General features: G+C 43.1%; 1 protein-coding gene across 4 annotated transcripts in view; it reads right to left on the reverse strand.

Annotated features, from left to right (window-relative positions):
* ARHGEF28 (Rho guanine nucleotide exchange factor 28) overlaps positions 1-20180 on the reverse strand; it is a 319328-nt gene that overhangs the window by 109980 nt on the left and 189168 nt on the right. Inside the window, exon 1 of one of the 4 annotated variants that reach the window (XM_044267197.1) lies at positions 13695-13953. The exons of the other annotated variants lie outside the window; for them this stretch is intronic. Within the exon in view, the coding sequence (XP_044123132.1) occupies positions 13695-13779 (85 nt within the window). The 5' untranslated portion in view covers positions 13780-13953. Of the gene's footprint in view, positions 1-13694; positions 13954-20180 lie in introns of those variants that run through there. 4 annotated transcript variants of the gene reach the window in all.

Below are 20180 nucleotides of genomic sequence, written 5' to 3' on the forward strand. Positions count from 1 at the left end.
CCTCCACAACATACATGGCAATCATGTTACAAAGAAGATTAAGTCACATCTTGCCTCTGCAAAACTCTCCAATGGCTGCTCCTCTCATTTTGAGTAAAAGCCAAACTTTGCCACAACCTACACTGCTTTACTAAAATGGCTCCGGGATGCACTTTTAACGTGGATAGTTTGTGTTTCAGGAAGGTGTTTCCTCACACATCCAAGCAATTCTGACATCAACTGGGTGTCTGACGGACAATTCAACTCAATTCTGACACTTTCTACCCAGAGATAACATCAGATTCCACAGATTAAGGGTTCAGTCCTATAAGACTGCCCACCCCCACGTTCAGTTGCCAGCCACAAGTCTAGGTCGTTACCTATATTTCTGACCAACTGACTATAAATCAGACATTACCATGACCCCCTCTCCTTAGGTTTGATTCATTTGCTTGAGAGGTTCAGAGACTCAGAGTAACATTTTACCAATCAAATGGTTCATTTGAAGAGGCTATAACTCAGTAACAGCTAGATGGAAGCAATGCAGAGGGCAAGATATGAGGAGAGTCCATGCTCTCTCAGAGTATAAAGCTTTCCTGATACCCCCTCCTCATCTAGAAGCTCTCTGAATCCTGTCCTCTTGGTTTCATTATACACATGTGATTGATGAAATCTTCAGTCCTGGGTAATGGACTCAATCTTCAGCCCATCTCCCCTCCCCAGAAGTGAGGGTGGGTAGTACTGAAAGTTCCATTCCTCTAATCAAATGGCTAGTTCTCCTGGCAACCAGCCCCCACTTCTGAGGTTCAGAAGTCACCTCATTAACATAAGAGACACCTTTAACACACTCATCCCCTAGGACCTTCCAAGGGTTTTAGGGAACCCTATACCAGAAACAGGAGAAAGACCAAATATGTATTTCTCTTTATAAATCACAACGTCATACTTATATAACCTGTCCCACATCCGTCCTCACCCAACCTCTCTGGAGCCTGCCAACTACTCTACGCCAGCTACACCGGTCTTGCTGTTCTATGCCTCAGGCCATTTGCACTTGGAGTTTTCTCTACCAGGATTGCTCTTCCTCCCATATCCTGATACTTTGCTTCCTGACTTTCTTCAGCTCTCTACTCAAATGTTATCTTATCAATGAGCCTCTCCCAGGCCATTAGGTATATAAAATAGCACCTCACATCCAAGACCTGCTTTATTATCCTTTATGCCACAGATCATCACCTAGCATCTTATGTCTTCACTGCATATTGTGTTACTTTCCACTAAAATGTAAAGTCCATCAGAACTGTGACTTTGCATACTTTGTTCACTATATCCCCGGGCCTAGAACCATGTCAGGTACATAAAAGATTCTCAGTAAATACAATCTGAAGGAGTAAATACTTTCTCATCAAGAACAGAAACCTTGTACAGGGTACAACTGAGTCTATCCCCTTCTGGTCTAACAAATTTCCTCAGATTCTGGAAGTTTTCTTGTGAGTGGCCCAAATGTTCTTGCTCTACTCCTGGTTGGGAAGGAAATGCTTTCTTATTTCTCTCATTCATTCATCCATTCACTCATTCTCTTTTCCAACATTTACTGTGTGACTACTGACTAGCAGCCACCATGCTACATGCTGGGCCCTGCCCAGGTTCCTTAGTCTCCATCTAGGACTCTTAAAAACATCCTTAAGCACAGTGCTCAAAGACCACTTCCCCAGGAGGTCCCCTGACAGGTCTCTAAACAGTCAGTAGGCTGTCCCCCTTTTCTGAGCCCTTCCTGCCTGTTACCTCCATGTGTAGTCCTGTGTGATTTAACACACTCCAGAGATAAAATTTTACTTTGTTCCTCATGGTAGGACAAGTAACTTCCTGGTTGGGGTCTGAGCTAAAAATAGCTTCTCCTGCTATGCAGAACAATGGCAGGTGACACCACCTGAAATGCCCCCTGGCAGAAGGAGCCCAAGAATGCCTCTTTCATCTCCTTATTTAAAAAACCATGGGATCACTCTTTTAGTAAAGGAATAATGGGATGACCAGGCAGATTTGCAAGGTAAAGTTACTAGGAAGATGAGGAAAAAAAAAAAAAAAAAAAAAGACGAAAACAAAAACAAACTCATAAAAACAGAGAGAGAAAAAATTCTAGGTACTCTAAGAGTCAGTATCTAACACCTTCTCAGTGTGAGTTCATCACGCAAGCCAACACCACTGTTAGAGCCGATGACCACACAGTGCCTACTCTGAACCCAGCACTACCTGACTTCCGTGTATTAGCTCATCTGATCCTCAGAACAATCTTCTAAGGCAGTACTATTTAGTATTTCCATTGTGCAAAGTAGGAAACTGTGGTCCTATTTAGGTAACTTCCTTAAGGTCCCATCACTTAGTCAACAGCAGCTCTACCTAGGCGCTCCGCTAGCTGGTCCAAAGTACTTTATTTTAACAATTGGGCTTACTGAGTATCCCATCTGAACTCAAGAAAATGGCATCTGAGCAATGTCTGGTATTTTCCCATGAGGAAGCTGTATTATGTGTGACTTGTGCCTACGTGTCTTTGCTCACTTCCTGGGCCCATGCTCTCTGCCTCTGGAGATCTGCAGCCGGAACACGACAGTGTGTCTGGCTGTGAAAACATTCATACGACAGTGAATACACAATTTCATTTTATTTAGCCACATGCCACACGAGATAACAGAGAAAAACTGGAACCATACACTGAGATGTTAACTGCTTCCTTCCAGGGGCTGGCATGCATGTGGTATTTAATGGCAACTCTTTGTTTTTTCTCGAGTTCTAACCACCACCATTTTTACATGTAAGACAAAAGAAGAGACAGGTCATGTCTTCAGAACGTGCCTCCTCTGTCAAAGAACAGCTGTGGAATCTCGGGCAAAATACCAGGTGACCAAGTAAATCAACCAAATCCAATAATACCTGCATAAACATATTAGCTGGAAATGTTTTATGCAAGAGGACACAGTATTGTTTCTGCCCATCTGCCAGCCCTACTCTCCGTAACCACAGGAGGCACTATCATGGTCGTCTAGTAGACAAGAACTCGGGGGCCCAGTGAGAGTGACTAACCCACGGATGTTATTAAGTGTTAGAACCAGAACACAGTGCTGATAGAGACAGCCTTTGTCACTGCAGTACACCGTCCCCAAATTCCAAAATCGAAGTAAACCTTTGCCAAATTCTGAAACATACAGAGAGTCCCTTCTGCCAATGGTCTTGAAAAAAACTCATACTCAGAAGCGAAAAGGAATGTTTTCAGGGGTAAACTGTCATTTATCTCCTTGCTTATTCTTCCTCTAAGTTTCTCTTAGGATTTTCCTGATATTAGTCTTGGCCTGGAACATCTCTTGGCCTCACTCTTCTGAGTTGGACTGGAGGTTATAGAGAGGATCCATCCAAATTCCAAAATTATCCCCAGCCCAGGAATTTCCTGTGGGTCATGTGTAAACTGAAGTTACTCTGAAGATTTAAGTGTACAGCAAGACACGTCTGTGAGAATCCAGGGAACCTGTGTCTCCCAAAATAGAGTGGTTCTAACATGGATCCAAATGCCTAATTCACTCTCAGAACTTGCCTCACCCTCCTAGGATCCTGTACAAGGAAAGTGAGCCCTGGGGTGAGATCAGGCCTCTCAACGAGTTCTGTGAACAGTTAACAGCTAAGGACAGAAGTGAAGGGATTCCAGAGGCTGATGTGAAGGCTGTTTTTCCAGCCCTCTCCCTCAGAACTGCAGCTTAAAATCCCTTCTAAATAACAAGTTACAACTTGGTACTCTAAAATCAGATCCTAAAAGAAGCCCTATTCTGCTGTTTTAAAAGACCTAATTATCAATATTATCCAAGAAGAAAACAAGCCTTTTCGCTCATAATACACCAGAGGCACAGGGGGAGGTGGGGAGAAGGGAGAAGAGAGCAAGAAAACATGGTCCTTGGAGAACAACAATTTTCTCCCACATCTTTCCAAGTTCTCATTCCTAATTATAGTAGCACAAAGTAGCCTTCGAGATGACACGGGTTTATGTGTGCAAAAGGACTCTCAAATATGTAAGCAACTTTTTCTCTCCTCTGTTTCCCCCAAGCTATCAAGGAGATGTTCAGTCATGTGTTGTATATAGACTGGTAGTGATTAGACTTAATCAGCAATTTCTTTCCTTCTTTTCTTTTTTTAAAATTTTGTTAAAGATTTAATTTATTTGAGAGAGAGAAAGAAAGACAGAGATTGAGAGAACGTGTGGGAGGAGGGGCGAGGGGAGAAGCGGACTCCCCACTGAGCAGGGAGCCTGACATGGGGCTCCATCCCAGGACCTGGGAGCATGACCTCAGTTGAAGGCAGACACTTAACCAACTGAACCATCAAGGCACCCTCCTTCTTTCCTTTTTCATTTCTTTTTCATTATTATTTTTTAATCTCTATGCCCAACATGGGGCTCAAACTCACGGCCCTGAGATCAAGAGTTGCTAGCTCCTCTGGCTGCACCAGCCAGGTGCCCCAGCAATCCCTCTCCCTTTTTTTTTTTTTTTTTTTTTTTAAGATTTTACTTATTTATTTGACAGACAGAGATCACAAGTAGGCAGAGAGGCAGGCAGAGAGGGAGGAGGAAGTAGGTTCCCCGCTGAGCAGAGAGCCCCATGTGGGGCTCGATCCCAGGACCCCAGGACCATGACCCGAGCTGAAGGCAGAGGCTTTAATCCGCTGAGCCACCCAGGGGCCCCAATCTCTCTCCTTCTTGATGCAGCTCTCTAAGGCCTCTATCAAGTTACTCTACAGAGGGGAACAATGAGCAAGCTGAAGGGGAAAAAACTGGCACATTCTACAAACACCAAGAAAGAAGTGAAAGACCTCAAAGAAACTGTTGAGACTTTGACAAGACCATTTCTGGTGACTGTAGGAAACAACAACAACAGCAACAAATACACACACACATACACACACACGCACATACACGCATACATACTAACTGGTGAGGAAGATGTTCCTGGAGGTTGTCATCACAAGGAATCCTATGAATAATAATTCATATCCTGCAGAATCTTCTAGGAACACATGGGCACGTAAAAGCGATCGAATCCAGTTCAAAAGTCCCAAGGAGCTCCAATTCTGTAGCACCCATTTCCAGAGCTACGTGTTTTTACCCCCACCCCTTAATATCCTAAAGAGCAACTCAGTTCTACTACTGACAAGGAACTATGCGAAAGTTTGCACTTTGTTTTGAGGGATAAATGACATTAGTTTCAGGTGAGCAACAATGATTTGAGATTTGTATATACTGCAAAATGATCATTGTAAGTCTAGTTAATATCCCTCAACCTTGTGAGGAGAACTTTTAAGATCTACTCTTTCACCAACTTTCAAATAACTCTCACTTATTTTTTGTGTCCTCAACAAGAACATGTAGAAGGAAGGAAGAAAGGAAGGAAGGAAGGAAAGATGGATAAAAGCCAAGCAATGCCTGATGTTCCTTCAGATCACTCTCAGTTTCTCCTGGTTGGGAAACTCTCCTGCATCCTGTTACATTCTCCTGAGCAATTCTGGCCACCTGTGGGTGGGTTAGTATGAATGAGAGCTGGATAGGATACTGGTTATGATTCTTAGGAGTTTTCACTGGCAGGGACAACAGAGATCAAAGAAATGAGATGTGTAGTTTCCCTGCCGGGGGTGGGGCATACAGGACAGTGTGATGGGCCAGAGCTCCTCTGAAGGTAGGTGGGCTTTTTGTGATTTCACACGGAGCTTGAAGGAGACCACCTTGCAGGCTGCCCCACAGAATCATGGGGAAAACCACAGCAGAGAACATTAAGTGGGAGAGTAAATTCAGGCAACAGGGCCAGCAAGGGCCAGCTTCCCAGGGCTGCTCCCAGTTGCCTGAATGGTAAGAATGGATCCCTAAGATCCCACAGGCCTGTGAGAGGTATAATAATGGCAGACTATGGGGTGTCTGGGTGGCTCAGTCATTAAGTGTCTGCCTTCAGCTCAGGTCATAATTCCAGGGTCCTGGGATTGAGCCCTGCATCAGACTCCCTGTTCAGCGGGAAGCCTGCTTCCCCCTCTCCCGCTCCCCCTGCTTGTGTTCCTTCTCTCGCTGTGGCTCTCTCTTCAAATAAATAAATAAAATCTTTAAAACATAATAATAATAATGGTGGAGTACCTGTGGCCTACCATGAAGCCTGCCATGGCCCCAAGGGAAGGACCCTGTAGCAGATATTTTTAGACAATTGTCTGAGCCAGAGTCTGGGAAATAGGTTCCAAGTTTTCTATAGTATAACAAGGGTGAAGAAGCCAAGTCAGTGAAGGAGAAATCGCCAGGAGAAATTTAGATGAATACCAGGGAGAGGATCCAATTGACGGATGTGGGTCACAGGTCATAATACCCCCCCCCAAAAATACTCATGTCTCAGGGAAGAGCCCGGGCCTACAGATCTGCGCAGACACCTGGAGGCCCCACAGGATACTCAAAGATGAGGCCTCTTCCTATCCACCACCAACTGCCCCCTACCCTCACCAGAAAATCACATTCTGTAACCGCTAGGCCAGAAAGAGGGGGAACAAGAAGACATGGGACAAACTGGATATTTTACTTAAAGAGACTGAACAGTTACCAAAAATAATGGTTTTGATTACTGCATCAGACCAGGTTTAATGCATTAGACTAAAATACACCTTTTCCTCTCCCCACTGCCTGGAGTACAGAACTTTGTAAGAAAGAGCAGATCTATTATGAACAAAATTTTTTTAAAAAGACAAAAATCAGTAAGTATGTGAGTGTACTATGAGTAAACTTGGACCACAATACACTTACAATATTTACTGCTTGCCTTCTGCGATCCAGCCAATAGAGGTGTGAAAATAGGTCACCTAGGCTCTGTCTTCAAAGAATTCAGGGTCTTAGGGTGAGACACTCAATATTTGCTGTGGCGCACTAATGAGACAGCAATTATAAAAAGATGCAAAAGCCAGAGAGGCACCAAGGATAAAATGATGAACTCAGGTGCACATGTCTATTTCCCGCAGCATTATTTACAAGAGCCCAAGGATGGAAGCAGCCCAAGTGTCTACTGGCTGATGAGTGGATAATAAGATGTGGTATATTTATACAAGGGAGTATTATTCAGCCATAAAAGGACTGAAATCTTGACATTTGAAACAACATGGATGGAGCTAGAGAGTAAAATCCTCAGCAAAATAAGTTGGTCAGAGCAAGACGAAGACCATATGATCTTAGTCATATGTGAAACTTAAAAGACAAAACAAATGAGCAAAGGAACAAAAAAGAGAGAGAGACAACTAAAGAAACCAACTCCCAACTATAAAGAACAAAGTGATGGTTAGCACAGGGGAGGTGTGGAGGGCATGGGAAAAATAAGGGATGGGGATTAAGGAGTATACTTATCATGATAAAGAAAAATAAATTTAAAAATTTTTTAAGAAAGAGAATGATGAACTCAGGGCATGAAGGGAAGTCTTGCAGAAAACAAAACAAAACAAAAAACACCTTCAAGCTGCATCTTACAGGATGAGTGGAGATTTCTTATCAGAAATGAGAGCAATAGGCACCTGAATTTGCTAAAATAAAAATAAAAGGGGGAGAGAGAAGACTTACTGAAAACGTGTGAGGACATGTCACAGAACCAGAGGAATTTAACACCCAAGCCTTGAGAGTGAGGCACCTGGACAGCAACAGGACCTCAGGAACAGAACAAGGGCCTGGGCTTTATCAGGACCCTACCCTACAAGTACTTCTCTCTTTATATGTTTGTAGCTTTTCCTCCTACCACAGACTGCTCTCTCCCAGTGAATGGCTTCCACTCCTGCCTTCCAGCACCACCATTCATGAAGGGAGACATGTCCTCCCAAACTCCAATCTCAAGAATCCCAAGGCCAGACTCTGACTGGCCGAGGAGGGAAGCTATGATTGGCCCCAACCTGAGAGAGATGCCCAACCCAAGGCCAGACTCTGACTGGCCGAGGAGGGAAGCTATGATTGGCCCCAACCTGAGAGAGATGCCCAACCCATGGCACCCAAGCAGGCAAGGTCACGTGAGAAGGTGGCAGCATCACTGGGACCCATGGCCAGAGCAGTACAGGGCACCCTCTCTAAATAATCTGAATGCTGTTCAGCAACGGGCAGGAGGCTAGTAGGCACACGACAATAATCATCTAGGCCAAGGCAGTATTTGGCACCTCTCTACATTTCCACGACCCCGTAAGTCAAGAGTCTATGAGCCCGGGCTGTTTTCCATCATTTTAATACATTCTATGTATGCCTAACTCTGCCCATTTGCTTGGAGGGACCACCTGGCTATTAAAACCCCACCAGTTCAGAACAGGCTATTAAAATGACATCCCTTTCAAGCTGACATTCTTTGCTTCACCTTGAACCTCAACAGTAATTCTTCCTGACTTCTCCTATGGGATTCATCACTTTCTGGCTTAATATATCTGAATAAACAACTATTGGTTCTTGCCCCAGACTGAGTGGTAGGGAAGAGGCCCTGAACACGGGATACATGGAATAGTGCCTTCCTTCCATTATAGCGGTTAATGCAGAAATACATCTTGCCCAGGAATTTAAACTAGCCAAGAAAAAGAAAATCAGTTTCACGTATTTGGCCAAGCATTTGTTGAACTAAAGGGAGCTCTGAGGAGTATATAGCTATGTTGTTTGGCAAGAGGCTTGTAATCCACCTCCTTTCCCCTGCTGACCAAAGTAGGTTTCCAGGCAGAGTCAGAGATGAAACTGCCCTATTCTCAAGGTAAACACTGTCTTCATTGTGAAATGAAATCTTGGCAGGTTATGTCACCTTTAAGAAAACGTTTCTCTTCCTCAATAAGGATTTTTGTAGTGACTTATTACCCCTGCGGTGTTCAGGCATCCTTTGGGGGAATTCTGGAACTGAACACACACATGCACATGAAACTCTACCTGTGGGTCCAGTGAAACTTCATGAAAGAAAGAAGGGAAAACACAGCAGAAAACAATGAAATTGAAGTAATTCACCTTTGAAAATTATTATTCAACCTTCTGAAATGTCATCATACTTTAAATATGCACTGTGTCCGGGAATTATTTTTCAGACTATGTACCTGCCCTCCTAAATGAGCATCCAGAAAAGGCCAACACAGTGGTCTGATGATTCTCATCTCCGTCCCCAGCAAGCTCAATTCCTCTAACTTGATCTTTCTGTGACAAAACTGTGAACCTTCCAAAACATACTGAAAGCTCTCTCATGCCATCCTTTTCTCAATTCATCCTGCCTCTTCCTCTCCTCAGTCAACAACCCAGCGCTGCACACATCTGTCCATCTCTTGCTACCCAAGGGATGATGTGAAGCAGGACTATATACCTAGGCATATGGATCTATCAAGACACAGGAATCTACCACTTTCCTCCTCCAGAGTTTTCACCACCACCTCTTTTCCTAGTCAAAGACTCAGAAGAGAGGGAGAATCTAGAATGGTGAGACAAAGTGGCACCCTTCGAACATTAAGTAGCTACCCAGTGAAGTTCATTATCCCTTCCCTCTACTAAGAGGTGGTACAACATACTGGGAAGAATGAAACCTCTCAAGTCAATGCCTGGTTGTAGGACTGGCTCTTCCATTATTGGCCTTCATCTTGGACCACTCAACCTCCCTACTCTTGGGCTGCAGAGCTCCCAACTAACAAATGAAGCTGACAACCACATCCCTCTAACATACACACCTTTTATGACCTAACTCATATGAAAAACACTTTATTTGGATGTCACTCATTTATTCGTTTTCCTTCCTTATTGCACCATAGTAACTGGTCCTTGATTTCCTGGCATGGTCACAGGAATCACTTTAAAACTCGCTGAATTTCACTTGCCTCGCTTATGAGACGGGAATTATCTATCTTACAGAGATATTTTGAGAACCATACACCCTCAATGTAAAGAGCCTACCACAGCTTGGTAATCAGTGGCTATGATGGCTAATAAAGCACCACAAAAATCTTACTTTGACTATGGACAAGATGTGGTACTTCCTAAGCCTTCCAAGGTTATAAAGCTTTCTGTGAAGCCCAGCCTCCTTCGTCAACTGCAGACTGGTTTTGTACCAGCACATGACAGGGAAAGGCCCTCTTCCATGCTTTATGTCATAAGAGAGGCACAGGATGCAAGCTGGAGTAGGCAAGAGGGACAGTAGTTGCCTAAGTGTATGAAAAGCACTGGGTCCTAATGATTAATATTAAAGAATGCATTTTAAAGATCGAAGACTAATTATGGCTAACCTAGGTAAGGTCCAATCCCTGCACTTTTTAATCTTTGATTTATAAACATTAATTTTCTTGGTTCAATCTCCTACTGAAACCAACAAAACAAAAGTCCAGGCATTCCTGGAGTCTCTGAAGCAGAACGGTCATGGATACTAGCCCACTCCAATCATTAACCACAAGGTTTCCAGTACAGCCTGTCCTTAGGAATGACAAGGGGCAACTTTCGAGAATCCCAAGATATTTCTGAAGGAGCCTGGTTTTAAACGCTTTCACCCTCTGCTTATATCACATTCCCTTCTAGACATGGTCACTTCCAAAGGCACAGTTTCTAAGTTAATGATTTTCTCTTCCATTCTGACGGGAGGAGGATGAGAAAACACTAGATTCACTTTTTAGTTGATGTCAGTGTTGGTGGGTTTCTGCTAATCTAGTTTCCCCTTTTTACCAAACTCCCTCTGTTTTCACATCTCTTTAAACAAGCCAGGAATGAGTCTGTGTATGTATGTCTCTCAAACAGCAGCAGTAACAAGGACAGGATGGAGTATTAAAAGAGAATACTAACAAGGGGGATCAGGAAAGAGAAAGCATATTGTGAATAAAAGAGAATATTTCCAACAAAATATGAGAGGTTCAACTAATAAGGCAGAAAATCCAAGGCTTCAAAACCTCCTTCCTGACTTCCCGAGTGACCAGAACTTACCTTGTAAGAATGACATCAGTGCTAACTAGAAGAATGAGCAAGAAATACAAACCACCTAGGTTTTAAAGACTGACAAAAATCAACAGATCATCCTATAAGAGAATGGAGACCACAGTTCCAGCACAAACATGCCACTGGGCTGAAAAATCCAGTTTCTTGGTGCTTCTTCCACTATACAGAGGCAGCATGTCTGAATCCTATGAGATGTGGGATCCATTCTCAGTGCTAACATTCCTATAAGCAGGGACAGTATCTGTCTGGTTCACCACTTCACCCCACCCTCTAGGACAACGCTTGCCATTCTGGAAATGCCTGTTGAACACATGAACACTTCCCCATCACTTCACCTCTTCAGACTCATCACACTCCTCTAGAACGTGAGGCAGGTGGCCCAGGTCATCCCTGAGGCCCACAGTTCTGGGACCCTGCCTAGAGGGCAGCACCACCAAACCCACTCTTCACAACTAGGCCATCATCATCTAGCAAAAAAGGAAATGGGGGACTCAGACAATTCCCAACTCTCTCCTACCAAAGTTATTTCCACTTATCATTTGTTTATTAGCTGCAATAGTTAATTATTTTCAAATCCCAAGTACCTGCTTTCACTTGAATTGAGTTTATGTTATGACTTCTTGCTGTAGCTCAAACTGGCTGTGCTCCCAGTTTAGATTTCAAAGGAGAGCATGACTAATGCACTCCCTACAAAACCACTGGACGCCCGAGCTCCTCCAATGCTCTCCTAATCATTAACCCCACATCTCCCCAAGTTGTTAGATGAGGCAGGCCCCCAATGACATAGACATCCAGTCAGTCTTCCAGGGACAAAACATATGAAGATCATTTCCCAAACTGAAATGAGTGAGAATGAGCATGAAGACTTCAGACTTACGGAAGAGCAACTGCCTTCCAGCTGTTCCCACTGTACCAGAATATTCGGCCCCAAGAATTAACGACGTAGTGTATCCCCCCCACTTTCAGAATTTAGAAGCTTTTAAAAAACATTATTTGGAAATAATTTCAAACCTCCAGAAAAAATAGAAGAAGGGCATAAAGAACACCAAGGTATCACCTTTCCCCAGATTTACCTATTGTTAACATTTGACTCCATTTTCTGTATGTGTCTGAGCTTGCTTTTACATGCATATGCTCATGTTCTCTGTTCCATAAAGTTTTTCCTCCTGAACCATTTAATGGTAAGCTGCATTTATCATGGTCCCTTCACCCGAAGAAGAAATTAGGTTTTAAAACACAAGAACAGAAGGACGCCTGGAGTGGGGGGGGGGGGAGCTCAGTTAGTTAAGTGTCTGCCTTTGGCGCAGGTCATGATCTCAGCGTCCTGGAATTGAGCCCCGTGTCAGGATCCCGGCTCAGGGGGAGTCTGCTTCTTCCTCTCCTCCTGGCTCATGCTCACTCTTTGCTATCTCTCTCTCTCTCTCTCAAAAATAAATAAATAAATAAATAAAATCTTTAAAAAAGGAAAAAACCCACAACAGAAAAGTGGAATGTTGGGCAACATTTTTAAGTCCCCAGTAATAGAATTTTAAGGATGATAGCAGAGCAGCATAGGGAATTTGTTCAGGCTGAGGATTTCTATGACCCCTGGATGTATAACCAATCTTATTCCTGGGGATTACCTTGATTCTAGCCAAAGAGTAAACACGCAAACACACCACACACACACACACACACACACACACACACACACACCTCTACTTAATTTTAGAAGGAAAAAAAAAGACCCTTGAAGCAAACCAGGTACGTTGGCAACTGCCAGCCTCCATTTTTCTCATCAAAAAGCTGGGAGTAATTCAATAGGTCATGCTGTTCTGGTGAATAGAGAATTCTGCTCCATAAGGATAAAGCTAGAGACAGCCCACTTCCAGAAACATCCCTTCTGCCTTCAAGTTCATGAAAATGTTCCTTCTTCCTTGAATTAAAAACAACCACATAACTCCCTACACATGATAATGAACAGATGGGTCCCTGACTTTCTTGTTTTTGTGAACTTCAGAAGGCAAGAGAACGGGGAAGTGGAGACCGAGGACACCAGCTCGCTCCTTGATTTCTAAGGCCTGGACGGCAAGAATGAATTTGTAAGGGGGGAATGTGTGGCATCCACACGCTGTATTATTAAACAGGCCACAAATAAATGACTTTTTCCTTTGGCAGTAAAGCCTTTTGCGTACCTGGTAATTACTAATAAACTTTTTAATATAAGACTAAATCCCCTGGAGATACACGGGCTTTTTTGTTGAAATTACTTTCTTAAAATCCCTTCCTTGGAGCAACTATAAAATCAATAGTCTAAAATGGAACAGTCTGCTTGGGTAAAGAATTTTTTTAAAAAAATTAACACCCGCTCCAAAGCACAAAAGCAGCAGAGACAGGGGTGGGGGGTGGGGGGGTGTATCGAATATGTACATAGATCTCAGAGTCAACAGGACTCTCTATTGCCAAGGTAACTCCCCACAAAGTGAATCTGCAACATTTCCCTTGTACCAAACCCCCCTCCTTTTTTAAAGAGAACTGCACGTGTACAATACAGCACAAAGGCAGACTCAAAGTGAAAGGAACCGGAGAACAAGCAGGTTTACCTCCGGAGCCTCTCTGCAAAGAATTTTTAGAGTCTGAGAGTTTTATACAATACATGTGTAAACTTGCACTTCATCAGAAAACAGTCTGGCAAAGCGACAAGGAAAAGAAAGGTAAGAAGACAAAGCTCCCTGGGCTTGGCTCCGAGGGAAACAAAATAAAAGATCCCAGGATCTACCTTGCTTGGATGCCCTCCGCCGAATCTTCATTTTCGGGAAGGAAGGCCATGAGTAGTTAAAAGGGGAGTCGGAGTCAGAATCCATCTTTTTGTTTTGCTTCAATTGATAGATTCAACAGTGGAGACTCAGGAAGAACTCGGGGGCGTCCCCAGCCAGGAGGCAAGTCTCCCGAGTCTCCCGTGTGATGTCAAAGGAAGGAATGGGGCTGGGTGAAAAGCTCCCGCACACGGGGAGGGAGAGGCAATAAATGTTTTGCTTCCTTCAGGCGTCCAGGCATGTAGACGGAGAAGGAGGCTGTAAATATTAAAGCCAAACTAGGGAAGTAAAAAGAGAGAGAGAGAGGCAGCTGAGAGTCGCACTGGTACATCACAGTCCTGTTATTCAAAAGGTCACTGGGAGCACATGAATCATTAACTCCCCTCTTCTCCTGGCTGGAAATGGAAACGAAGAAGGAAGGTAACTGTGAATTCAAAGAGAGCTGCCTGGCCTTCAAGAAAAGCCTCCAAATGCGGGCACATGCTTTGTTCTGGAGCTAGAGAATGGTCTCCGAAAAGCCACCCTGCCCAGGGACATCAAGGCTGAGGGTTCCAAGTGGGGACAGCCAGAAACCTCAGGACACTGACAAGTAAAAGCCAGCGTATTCAGGGTGGGGAGTTTTCCAGTGAAATCACTTCTTTTACAGGACTGACAGTACAGACAACTTTTTGGATGCTAGGGTCGAAACAGCTTGTATAATTCCTTCCACAGTCTAGTCTCTCCATCCCTTTAAAGCTCAAGTAGTTGGAAGCTTTAAGTATTTCAGAGAATTATGCTCATTAAATACACAAGAAGTCATCTACTCCTTTTCAGCAAAACTGGGGCATTTTGCTTTAATCGTCACCAAATCTGGCTGTCAATCGTAAGGATTTGGGTACCCGAGGAGCTTGGCTCTAAACCCGCAGTCCTTCGCAACAGAGGTAGTGACTAAATTACCACAAACCAAGAGTTCTTACTTGGACCCCAGTCCACATGAAGAACCCTCTGGTAATCAACAGTCAGGAGAAGCCCATGGCCACCACCCCCTGGACTGGGCCACTCTTACTTCCCTGCTCTCCACAGGCACACGCAGAAGCTCAAGCACAGCAGCCAAGATCTCTGGCAGAAAAAAAGCACACCCCAGGTCTCAGAGCGGAGTCTCTCCTTAAGCATTTACTTAGTACTCTTGATAGCAGGAAACAGCGTGTTTTCTTTTGTGAGCTCACAGGACACCCAAATAAACTGAGATGGTGGAAACGATATGGGGGTCTGTACGACTCTGCAGATCCAAAGCCCAGCACTATGTGCCTTCATGAACATTCCTCTCTACTCCAGGGGTGCCTGGGGGCTCAGTTGATTAATCAAATGCCTTTGGCTCAGCCTGTGATCTCCAGGTCCTGGAATCTTCTGGCTCCCTGCTCAGTGGGAAGTCTGCTTCTCCCTCTCCCTGTCCCTCCTCCAGCTCATGTGCACACACACATACACACACACTCTCTCTCTCTCTCTCTCTCTCTCTCTCAAATAGTTTTTAAAAGATTTTGTTTATTTATTTGACACAGAGACAGAGAGAAAGAGAGAGAGAGAGAACAAGCAGGGGGTGTGACAAAGGGAGAGGGAAAAACAGGTTTCCCGCTTAGCAAGAAGCTTGATATGGGGCTCGATCCCAGAACTCTGGGATCATGACCTGAGCCAAAGGCAGATGCTTAACTGACTGAGCCACCCAGGTGCACCTCAAATAAATAAAATCTTTACAAAAAATTCTTCTTTACTGTTGACTGTATCCTGCCATGCTGTGTCAGAAAAGAGATGCATAATCTGCTCCCTGATAGCTAACCCTGCCTGGTTGGGTGGAGAGGGAGAGGTCCAGATAGAACTGGAGCAAGGGGAAAAACTACTTCATTTCAAATTCATCAAAATCAGAATGACATGAACCACTCCTGTGTTTTTATACGGTTTGCTACATAAATATAACATACAAATAACAAAACCCAACTACGAGACCGCTGTAAGCATGACAGCTAAGTCAAAATAAACATTAACATATGTTCTACTTTGCGGCCTTTTATTTGAAAAATAATTACATATTTTTCTTAATTAGTTAAATACATTTTTAAGAATAAATTATTGTCAATCCTTTCATCAGGTAAGACAGTTGTAGTGCATGTGGATCTTTATAGGAAAATAAAGTCTTGAAGATGAGTGTTTCCATTCATTCTCAGCTTTACAGCTTAGGAAAGTACCAGGGACACTGCATGCATGTAATGAATGAATGAATGATTTACACTTAAAAGTCTTAATCTATGGATGGAAGAGCTTTATAGGTCATCTGTAAATGTTATTTAATATCCTGACTGAAAATATGTATTTAAAAAAATTTTTTAAACTCAAGTATAGGTGACACACAATGTTATATTAGGTTCAGGGGTACAGAGTGATTCCACAACTCTGCACGCCGTGCTCAGGAGAGCCACTGCCTAGCACCATACAATGCTATTACAGTCCCAGTGACAAGAGTCCCTACGCTACAGAAAACATGTAGCTTCCCAAGAATTCCTGCAGCTTTGCGTCAAGTGTTCAAAAATATATTTGTATTTTACTCATCACAATAGTAACTTAATATGAAAAGACAGAAGAGGGCGCCTGGGTGGCTCAGTGGGTTAAGCCGCTGCCTTCAGCTCAGGTCATGATCTCAGGGTCCTGGGATCGAGCCCCGCATCGGGCTCTCTGCTCAGCAGGGAGCCTGCTTCCTCCTCTCTCTCTCTGCCTGCCTCTCTGCCTATTTGTGATCTCTCTCTGTCAAATAAATAAATAAAATCTTTAAAAAAAAAAAAAAAGAAAGAAAAGACAGAAGAGCCAGACTCGTGAGTCAACAAAGCCCACTGTCCTCCAAGGTTCCAGGCAATACTGGGGCTATAGATAGATCCATGGACCCTCAGCTGCCTCAGAGAGGTCTGTAGACCAAAGAAAGTGAACCTCCACCTGTTCAGACAATCACCAAATTAAAATTTAAGTGTTGGATCAGGAGATAATATTATCTTTCTCGTTTTTCATGTATGTTTAAGTTTTAGAGCCACTTAACCAGGATCAATCCCAGGTCAACAAACGATTAGGACTGCTCCTCTCTTGACCACGAGTGATAGATTGGAAGAAAGTCAGGACAAACCCAAGAGAAACATGAAAAAAATCTTTGTAAAACACATTTTCTAGTAGTTGGGCTGCTAAGTAGGTTCTTCTTTATCTGGTTCTCCCCCAAAGCACAGACCTTGTTGACCAATTATCTATCAATTGATCTTTGATATATGGAAGTTATTCTGACAACAAAGAAGAACAATCAAAAACACATCTGAGAAGCTCGAGAAGATTCTCTATTCTTATTTAATTTATTTACCAATATTTTTAAAGAATAAATGATTGCCACTGACAGCAAGGTTAGCATTCAGTTAACACGTAATTTGGACAGCTCATTTTCTTGCTCACCAAAGACTCTCCCAAATGTGGGTCATTTATCCTCCTTGTTTTCTAGAGGAATTCACTTTTCTCCCCATTATACCAATATGATTGCACTTAAATTAATTCAAGATGTTATTCACATCTCATTCATATCCAATGGATTAATTTCTTTGCTTTTCCTGGCTGATTCCAACTGCAGTTGGCAGAATTCAAGGATATATTCCCAAGGCCACTTTCTCATCAGGATGTCCTACAACTACTACAATACAAGAGTGTGAATGATTTCATCAGCCTTACTGTACCTCCTTTAATTAGGAAATCCTTAGAAAATTACCTCCATAAGACTACAATCACCCAGGGCCAGATGCTGTTGCCTTGAAGTTTCAGCTGTCAGGAACACCCACATGGAAGAGAAGCTTCCCTTGATTCTCCTCCTGTCATGACAACAGATCACCTAGCTTCCAACCTTGGTGAAATTAATCTTCCTTAGAAGGGTATTTATATTTTGATTTGAATTATAGCATTTGTACAGTTTTTTTATCCTCCAGTGAGACCCAAAATGCCTTGAGTGCAAGAGCTGTGTCATACTCCTATTTTTACAGAGCCACAAGCTAAAAAGGAAAATTGTAGGGTTTTGGAGTCATATATATCTGGGCTTGGAGATCGGCTCTGTCACTTATTTACTTAGTGTCACTCATACTTTCTGATCCTCCACAGTCTCTTAGAAAATGGGGTCATAACATCCATACTATAAAGAGTTGTAAGGATCAAAAGAGGTTATAAAGGTAAAGAACTTAATGGCCAAGTTTTCATTAAGTTTCAGCTTAAATATTAAATAAAGATAATGTTTTCCTGGGGCGCCTGGGTGGCTCAGTGGGTTAAGCCGCTGCCTTCGGCTCAGGTCATGATCCCAGGGTCCTGGGATTGAGTCCCGCATCGGGCTCTCTGCTGAGCGGAGAGCCTGCTTTCCTCTCTCTCTCTCTCTCTCTCTCTCTCTCTTTGCCTGCCTCTCTGCCTACTTGTGATCTCTGTCAAATAAATAAATAAAATCTTAAAAAAAAAAAAAGATAAAGTTTTCCTTTCACTGTATTCTCTTGTGTATTATAGACACTGAAGTATCCCTATGTCAACCTCAAGAGTAATGGCTTCATTTTCTGAACTGAGACAGGCAAGTGTGCAAAGAAGTTCCAAGACAATCATACCAAGACTGAAACAGGAGAAGGTTTTGTTTTCCTTCTGCGCTCCATTGTTTAACAACCACGCGTTTTAACACTGCCAGACACCATTCTTGGAAAAAGTAATTAAAACACACAGGCAAGAGGAGATAAGACCCCTAAATGCCAGGACAAGCCTATCCTGGTTCACTTCAGCCAGCGCAGTGGCACCGTGGTGTAGCCTTGGGTAAAAATCAGAGATGGTCAGACTCTTCCTCAAAATCCTTTAGGAGGCCCCATGTCATCTCCTGAAGTTCAATACAAGCAGTTCTTTGTTGGAGAACATTGTGAATTTGGTTATGAACCAAGTGAAATGCTTGGCTCTGACTGACAGGCCACGCTTCATAGAAAATATGGATTTTTAAAAGCATAGCTCATATCCATGTGCTAGATGCACTTACTCTGAGAAGCGCCGAGGGGACAGCACATTCACATCTCCAATGTCACACCCACTCAAGGACATGGCATCACACATACAACCATTCCAAGGTTTAAATGATTATTTTTCTCCCTACCTCCCTATTCTCTCTTTTTTTTAAACAGAGGCCAAGAAGTTGCTTTCACATAAAATGGACATGAATTGGGAACATGGGGCAAGCACTGTTGTCATACATTGAGATTTTAGGATGCCACCATTTCCTAATGCCATCTTACTTTAACCATAAGAATACTTTTTATTGGGATGCCTGGGTGTCTCAGTTGGTTAAGCGACTGCCTTCGGCTTGGGTCATGATCCTGGAGTCCTGGGATCGAGTCCCACATCGGGCTCCCTACTCGGCAGGGAGTCTGCTTCTCCCTCTGACCCTCCCACTTCCCATGCTCTCTCTCTCTCTCTCAAATAAATAAAATCTTAAAAAAAAAAAAAGAATACTTTTTATTTCTTATCTATCTGTATTACCTTGGTTTACTTTAATAAAAAACTTGCATGTACTTTCAGAGGTTTTTACATCACCCTACTACCTTAGGGGGAAAACTGGATGTACCCTAGATATCCATTAAGATGACATTACTTACATTATGACATACCCACATATAGTGTAAGAATATCCAAAACCCTAAGGACAGGAAAGTTGATTTTTTTTTTTTGAAGATTTTATTTATTTATTTGACAGAGAGGAGAGATCACAAACAGGCAGAGAAGCAGGCGGAGAGAAAGGGGAAACAGGCTTCCTGCTGAGCAGAGAGCCTGATGCAGGGCTCGATCCCAGGACCTGGGATCATGACCTGGGATCATAACCTGAGCTGAAGGCAGAGACCCAACCCACTGAGCCACCCAGGCGCCCCAGGAAAGTCGATTTATGAACAAAGCAACATATTTAAGAATTACATTGGCAAGGTTTCTGCCAGCTGTCAGAACAGCTACAAGTATCAGTTTCTATTCAGATGATACTTTTAAGGAAAAAAAAAAAGACTCTTGGTGTCTTTTTGTTTCAAACTTTGAAATCTTTGGCATAACCTCAAAGAAAAGAAGCAGGACAAACAGGCTAAATGTTTCTGAACAATGAATTAGGAGAAATTTTGACTCTATCATGGAGGCAGCTTGAATCCTGGGTGTGAGGGGTCTAGAAGTAGGAGAAGAAAGGAGATGAGCAATAAGGCTGCAAAGAGCAGGGGCAGAGGGACAGTCACGTGTCTTGTCATAGCCTCAGGAGAAAGAGATTCCTCAGGATGAGAAGTACCACGGCAACTGGGGAGAGCAACATCTACATTTTAGGGTTTTTTTTCTGAAAATGTTCCCATTCCCATTTTCCCAAAAGTATCTTACATGCCACAAACTTATTTTTGAACTTAATTTTTTAATCCATT

Source organism: Neovison vison, chromosome 1 (genome assembly GCF_020171115.1).
Source record: "Neovison vison isolate M4711 chromosome 1, ASM_NN_V1, whole genome shotgun sequence".
In the NCBI taxonomy this organism is placed as follows: domain Eukaryota; kingdom Metazoa; phylum Chordata; class Mammalia; order Carnivora; family Mustelidae; genus Neogale; species Neogale vison.